The sequence below is a fragment of the Quercus suber genome, unplaced genomic scaffold (genome assembly GCF_002906115.3).
Source record: "Quercus suber isolate HL8 unplaced genomic scaffold, Cork oak 2.0 scaffold_5, whole genome shotgun sequence".
Lineage (NCBI taxonomy): Eukaryota > Viridiplantae > Streptophyta > Magnoliopsida > Fagales > Fagaceae > Quercus > Quercus suber.
In genome coordinates this window covers 1,700,136-1,707,937 of record NW_027069471.1, presented here as the reverse complement: position 1 = coordinate 1,707,937, position 7,802 = coordinate 1,700,136, and the positions used below count along the sequence as shown (strand labels likewise).

Genomic DNA, 7,802 nt, shown 5'->3' with positions numbered 1-7,802 from the left:
ATATATAAGAGATTAGCAGATGCCTATAACTATCCAATAGACATTGGAGTTATTATTCTTTTATAAAAAAATTGTAATTTTAATTAGGTAATAAATAGCACTGTATAACTAAAAGAAAAGAAATGTATATAAGAAAATGATTTAATATTTTTAATATATATTTGTAGGGATTGGGTTTGAGCACTTCTTCTATTGGATGAGTGAACTCAGGCCTAACTAGCCCAATACAATAAATTTATAGAGAATGAGTTTAAGAACTAGGCCTTAGTGAGGGTTACAACAACTAGACATGGTTATGAGTGGATTGAATAACAANATTTTTTTTTTTTTTTTTTTTTTTTTTTTTTTTTTTTTTTTTTTTTTTTTTTTTTTTTTTTTTTTTTTTTTTTTTTTTTTTGGTTTTGGAGAAACCAGACCCGAAAGTTGGGCTGGGCTTTTATTGAAACTCTATGAAGATAATCAGGAAACATCATCTAAGACCAAAATGGCTATGTCCTCAGGACAGTCTTCCAACCAAACTTGCAAGTCTAGACCTGACTTTGCACGTTTAGCCAGTGCATCTGCTACTCTATTACATGACTGATTAACATAACAAAATTCAAAAGAAGAGAAGAAGGCAGCTTGAACAAGGATGTCTCCAATAATATGACCGTACGAGGAGTGTTCTGTGTCGCCAGTTGTGATGGCGTTGATAACCACTGCTGCATCACCTTCGAAAGTCACTTCATGGAGGCCAATCTCATCGGCGAACTGCACAGCACGTCTACAGGCTAGAGCTTCGACTGTTGCCACTGAATGGGGAAGTGGAATACGCATCGATAAGGCACCAATGACCGCACCGTTGACGTCGCGAATGATCACTTCCAGGCCAGCTGTGTCATTGTGCTTGAACGGAGCTGCATCAAAGTTGGCATTATATCTTGCCTGGGTTGGAGCAATCCATTTTGCTTGGACAGGAACTAGAATCGGAACTGTGCCAGGGTCTTCATCATGAGCTTCAAGGAAGTCACGTAGGAGTCTGCCAGCCTCAGGAAAAAATTGATTCAGTGGCCGAGTCGGGCGACCGAGACGTATTGAGTTTCTTCGAGTCCAGAGCATCCAAGCTGTGATGGAGAATATTTCCACTCTGTAGTCCTCTCTAACCTACAAAAAACTTGAGAAAAGGCACTACCAAAGTCGACCCTTCTCAAATTGAAATCCTCTTTTAGTTGTATGGTCAGAGTATGTACATCATCACTTACCAAAGCCACTACTCAAAGTTTGAGTCATATGCTTAGATAAAAATAATAATTTATATAGTTACTTATCAACAAATATTCTTCTACACATATATAAATAATAGTCTATCTTGAATTAGAACATGGATTGTGTAACCTACAATTTTTGTAGTAATCCAAGGAAAAAGAGAATCTTGTAAAGAATGAAGAATGTTATACGGAAATAGTTTATTCCATAGAAAGCAAAAAGGTAGAATAAATTTATGGGTATATTGATGATAGATATGCGTTTTGTATTTATTTATTATTTTATTGAAATTAGTTATTAAAGAACACTCAATGCTGTATTTTATTGTTTTTGGAAAATTATTGAATACTCCTGGAGTAATATAAATACGTACTTCTTCCTCTCACATGAATTATGGATCCCACCATAAATTTAATTAGTAAGATCCCCAGTTATGTGAAAGAGAAGGACTGTGCATTTATGATACTTCGACAGCACTCAATAATTACCTATTGCTTTTACTTGTTTGTAATAATATAATTACTGTTCAAAAACTAAAAAGAAAAAAGTGACGATAAATATTTTTTGAGAGAAAAATGTGATGATAATTGAATAACTATAAACTCATTCAATAACTCTCATAAAATGTTTAACAACTATTTGGGTAACAAGTTATAATAATAGATAATAAAGTGATGTTAATGACATCTAAAAATAAAAATAAGTAAAATTTGTCAATTCATCTATTGTGAAAATATATATATATATATATATACCATTACTCCAAATTAATTAATTAATATTTTAAATTAAGTTTATTTTAATAAATTATTCCATCATTCATTTTCTTTCATAAATGAATGTTTGTGAAATTAGATTGTGCATTGTTATATAGTTTACTTATTTTATTACTCCCCATGGTCCTCCCCCCCCCCCCCCTCTTCTTTTACAAACTAAATTTTGTTAGTGGATATAGAGGCAGCAAAATTTGAATCACATTAACCCCTTGTATTTCCTCTTAAATTTCAATATTTTTATATTTCAACAAGACAATTAACCATTAAAACTTTGATAATAAATGTCACCTCTTCATTTGTAGATTGTAAAAGATGAACAACCGTGCAGACTGATTTGATTGGCTGAAGTTTTGAGACATCAGAGCAGCAGAAAAAAAACTTGTTACACCCTTTATTTCTTTCCAGTAGCCACCTTATATACACTAGGGCATCTGTAGATAACTTGTCTACCTCGTATAGAATAATTGCTGCAAAAATGGTTAATTATTCAATAACAAGGCTGAAAGCTCGAAAACGTGTTGAAAAACACAAGAGCTGTTTAGAACCCCAATTAAAATAACGGCTCGATAGATTTTACACAACTTTAATATAAAGTGCGGAATAGTGTAAAAGCGAGCGGATGAACAATATAGCTACTCTAATCCATGAACTAAACAACACAGCAGTGTAATGGAATATAAAAGAGTAGGGAAGAGAGATGCAAACACAGAAAACACCAAGACGTGTTTTCGAAGAGGAAACCGAAGAACTCGGCGAAAAACCTCTCCGCCGCCCTCCAAGCGGAAATCGATCCACTAGACAATCAGTTGGGATACATGAGTAAGCAAGAGACCCTCCAAGCCTAATCTACCTGATGTACCTAAGCCCTCCAAGCTCCTACTCCAACAAGGCTTCTCGGAACCGTGTCTTGTCTTAGTTATCCGGATCCCGCAACAAGCTCCATGTTGCATCTGCCATTCCAGGCTTCTTCCAATGCTTCCTAGCAGCACGAAAACGTCACTCAACACTCTCAAAAGGTGTGGTAAGTGTTTTGGGCTATCAACCTCTCAATGGTATGGAAATGGAGAGGGAAGGGTTGAGGAGATACCACAAGCAAGTGTATAGAGAAAGGTGGGGATGACAATCTCTAATTGCAAATGTGTTTGGCTAGGGTTTTCTCTCTGAAGCATTCTCAACATTTGTGGGTAATGGGGGGTTTATATAGGATAGGTGCAAAATGTGTGAATCAGTCAGTACAGGCTGGCAGAATAGCATGTCTCACGGGTGTCTCGCGGGAAGGCCTTACCCGCGAGAGACAGCTATCTCCATCTGTCATGACTCTTCGCATTCCAGCATGTGCAGGGCACATGCTTCACTTTGCGGGAAGCTTAGTCGCGAGATACCCGCGAGATTCCATCAGCTTCCAAATTGCTTGAGTCTTCACACACTCTCTATCACACCCCTTACAACAATTCCCACAACAAATACAGGGTATAAACAATTGATAGTAATTACAATCAAATTTGGCACAGAATAAAAGCCAACAAAACACATAGTTGTAAATCACAACTTTACAAAGGCATTGTTTGTTAAGCATTTTGAAAGCAATTTTAAGAGTTTGTAAACAAGAAAATCTAGGATAAAAACTTTTTGTGTCACAATTTTATCTTAACTTTGATATAATAGATTGTAACAAGTTAAGGAAAAACAGTGGATCCATATAAAAATAATAGATAAACTACTCACAGTTTACCATATTAGAATTATGGCAAAAATTATAGTCTTAGAATTAATCATTCTAAACCTACTTTGACAATATTCAGGCCACATGGTGTATGTTTTTTGGATATCACGTTTCTAGTTTCCTTCATAAGTTCAAGGATGACATGCTTCTCATAGCCTTTCAGCTCAGAGCGATTGACTTCAATATGTTGAGGAGATTGTTTTATATTTACTTCGATCTTGCCTTCCGTTTCACCCTGTGATCATAAAAGATTTGGTAGGTTTCATATTTTCTTATTAGTAAATGAATTTAACAATAATCAAGCTGGTCTACAATATACATGTTGATTAATCATTAATTATCATTTCTAAAATCACTTTCTGTACCTGTGAAAGCTAGAAGAAAGGAAAATAATTTGAAAATTCGCTTTTACAACTACAAGGTTGCTTCTAGATTCTCACACCCCCACCCCACAACACGTCCCACCCCCCACCCCACCCACCCCCGCGTTAGATAAATAGAAAAATTTACATTTATTTTGTCATTCCCACATGGATGGTATTTTCGTGAGAGTGAAAATTTAATATAGAAGAATACTATTTGGGAAAGGGAGAATTCTAACATTTTTTTTCTTTAACTTTTTATTTTATTTGTTCATATACAACTTTTTTAAAGCCTCGCTTTCTATAAGTATAATTATATTTTGAACAACTTTAAATAAATAAGTTGTTAGGAAAAAACTATTTTCAAACATACTCTTAATGTAGCTTGATATACTCTCAATTTCTAAAATTTAACAATTGAGTGATTTTAGTCCTTGAAGTTTCTAATAAGTGCATTGAGTCCCTAAAATTTATAAAATGAGCGATATTGGTCAATTTATCCACTACTTCCGTAAGTGTTTTTTGTCTATATGTCTAACATTAATGCAATGAGGTATCAATTTTTAAATGAAGTGACAACTTATTTTTTATTGAAAATTTATAGAGATCTGGACGATGGTGGTGTCCTCATCTGATGTGTAAGAGAGGCACTATTTGTTAGGGTGTGACTGTCCATCAAATTTTCTTCTCCTGCTTAATCATATTATAATGCTAACTAAGTCACAAATTATGGTTACCATGATTCATGAGTATCAATAATTTGTTGGAGGGAGATAACACAATGACTCCTTTCAAATAATTAATATAACATATAAGAACGTCATTTAATCTAAAAACTTAATTCAATTAGTATAAACATAATTATGTTATATTAACAACTCATTTTTATCATTAATATACAATGTGAGATTTCATTATTCAACTAACTACCTCACTCACACATGAATATTACAACATAATTTGCAGAAGCTAATTCTCTTCTTTGAAACCTAACAAATCCATGCTAGAGTGCGATGCCCATTTCAGTTGGCAAAGCTATTAAAAGTGAAATGATATCAATCATGGGTTATCACAATAATAAAAGTGATTTGAGAATTACCTTCAATTTAAATGCCTTGCATTCATCCCTGGCCTTTGAAATACAAGGAAAAGGAGTTAATGGTCATATGTGAGTCAATACGGAAGCAAACTGCCTAGCTTGATCAGCACTTGAGGTGCCAAGGTCCCTAGGCTGGCGCACAAGGGTTTTTGGAGTGGGTTTAGTCAAAACTTGGCTACAAAGGGCAAATAAAAAAGGGTTTGACAATAACAAAAATTTCCCTTCTATGGGATTTGTTGTATTTTTTTTTTTTTTAATTTGATAGATAATTTGAATCATAAATATCTTTATTAAAAACATTAAGAGTTGCCAACTAATTGAGATACAAGACTCTTAACTATAGATTTGTAGTTACAACTAACTTTTGTAGTAGCTAATTAATAGAAGACAATAGGAAATTTTTTTTAAGAAATAATATAATAAGGTCAAAAGTTGTGTATAATTCAACTAATTAGCGCCTCTTGACTAAATTATGAAATAATAATAATAGTAAAGAATATAGCATAGAATGAAAGGCACTTGTAAGGGCATGAGTGATTACTTCTAAACTTCTGTGTTTATTTTATTTATTACCTAGTTTGACCGAACAGACCAAAGTTGTACAATAAATTTTATCGAATCTACCAAGATTAGATGGTCTTAATTATACTGATATACAAAAATACATGTACGTACGTACCTGTATTCTATCAGGTCCAAAAGCATCTCGAAGTATAGCCCAGATCACGGTTGGTTGCCCTTCAAATATTACGTGACCACATCCTCCCTCTCTCATCTATATTGCAAACTCAAGCTCAGATCACTCAGTAATAACTCATGTAGTTCTGTTTATAAACAATTTCAATAAATTATAGGTACAGCATATATATAAAGGAAAAGATAATAGTAAAAGGAAATCTAGATAATCTGACCAAAGTTCGTAGCTCCATGGCTTTGTCTCGACTGCAAATGAAGTCTTCCAAGGCCTTGGGCCTGTACTTCAGTACTAGTTTGCCCAAACAACTCCCTCATCTCATTCACCTTTTCATTGCTATCTTTGTCATTGATGATAACTTGGTCCTTATTAGATGGCAATGCTAAGGTTGGTGCTGGTACGAGTGTGAGTGTGGGTGTGGGTGTGGATTCTGATACTCTCTCCCTCAATGGCTTCTCTTCATCAACTAACAAAGCCTTCTCCTTCATCTTCTTTGCTTCATTCATATCCCTTAACAAAGACCCTTTTGGCTGTCTAGCCTAGATTGATGTTGATGAAGAAGAAATAGTAGTAGCATGAGAGGACCTAAAGGTTTTCTTGTGGCATAGTCTGCAGGCTTGATGTTGTCTCTCTCAGTAACTTTCACAGGCTTAAAGCAAGAACCCAATTCTTTCATTATGTCAATGAAACTCGAGAAAGAGCTTGCGGTGGAATTACTGGTGACATGGCTTTTGGGTCTTGGACTTGTTCCTGGAGCAAGATTTAATGGCGGGCAGTGATGACCCCTCTGTAATATGGACTAGAATTAGAGTAGTCGTTGTCCACAATATTGCCACGATTCCTTCTATTGTGAGCTATGAGAGTCTCTTCTGTCAAATCAGAATGCGTGGATGAGAGTCTCTTTTTCCCAATAAGCTTTCCCACTCGAGGCCCAATAGGTCCAAGAGGACTTGGATGATGTGTGAGTTGAACATGAGGAGGGTTTTGAAGGATTGAGATGAGAGAGAGAGAGAGAGAGAGTACGGCCAATTTTGGAGAGGTTTGGATCAGGTGGGGAGCGAGAGATTGATGTACTCGGCATGAATTTCATTGAAGAAGTTGATGTTGCACCACAACTTTTATTCATATTGTTGCAGAAGATAGGGTTGAAGATTATGGATTAGGAAACTGAGAAAGGTTTGATGGATATTACAAACGTGGCGATGCATTTTAGGAAAGACAACGCGTGTTTGGCGTCAGTTACTAGAGCTTAACACACGATGAGTCAAATTCAAGAATATCAAAATATTATGGTATTAATCAATTCAATTATAGAGGTAGTTTGATTGGCTTGCTGACCAATGTAGTGCAATTCTATGACAAATCTAGATGCTTCTTTACATTTAACCCACACAAAAATATCTATATCTACTGGAGCCAGCCATTTGAAAATAGTACTATTGGATTATTACTTACACGCTTCCTTTTCTTAATTAGTTTCTCGGATTATCAGCCCTTTTATGCTGTGATTACAAATCAGACAGTTTGAAGTTTGGGAAAGCCTTCACTACATCTACCTTGCAAAGCATCTACTGTTTGCCAAATTTATCTATCGAGGGGTTGTCCTCACTCAAACGGGTTTGATAATGTCTCAATCAAATTACGAACTTTGATAATGTAAAAAAAGTTTAAAAAAAAATTACACAATACAAGAGATAAAACGTACCATATTCTAAATCATTATAAAAAAAAAAAAAAAAAAAAAATCATATCATATAGTATATAATAAAAGTTAGATCCTATAAATTATTGTTGCGCCAATTGGTTAAATGAGCTCTTTGTGACAAGTGTTTACACCCTCATTAATTATCTATTTCGTACCCTTAAGTTTTAGAAAATTCAAAATTTTACATCAAAGTTTCAT

The 7,802-nt window shown here is 34.6% G+C and overlaps 1 protein-coding gene across 11 annotated transcripts; it reads right to left on the bottom strand.

Moving 5' to 3' along the window:
• Window positions 1-401: 401 nt before the first annotated feature.
• Window positions 402-7,159, bottom strand: LOC136066960 (uncharacterized). Of its 11 annotated transcripts, none has more exons than XM_065772100.1 (6): window positions 6,117-7,159; window positions 5,885-6,029; window positions 5,206-5,238; window positions 3,809-3,979; window positions 2,310-2,488; window positions 402-1,182 (listed from the first exon to the last, which is right to left on the bottom strand). In XM_065772100.1, exons 2-5 carry the CDS (start codon window positions 5,978-5,980, stop codon window positions 2,468-2,470), a joined length of 321 nt encoding a protein of 106 aa, XP_065628172.1. In that variant the 5' UTR covers window positions 5,981-6,029; window positions 6,117-7,159; the 3' UTR covers window positions 402-1,182; window positions 2,310-2,467. The 11 variants fall into 11 exon arrangements, with proteins under 11 accessions (XP_065628172.1, XP_065628168.1, XP_065628133.1 ...); XM_065772096.1 differs by having other exon boundaries at window positions 5,885-5,980; XM_065772061.1 differs by having other exon boundaries at window positions 5,206-6,029.
• Between the last annotated feature and the right edge of the window lie 643 nt (window positions 7,160-7,802).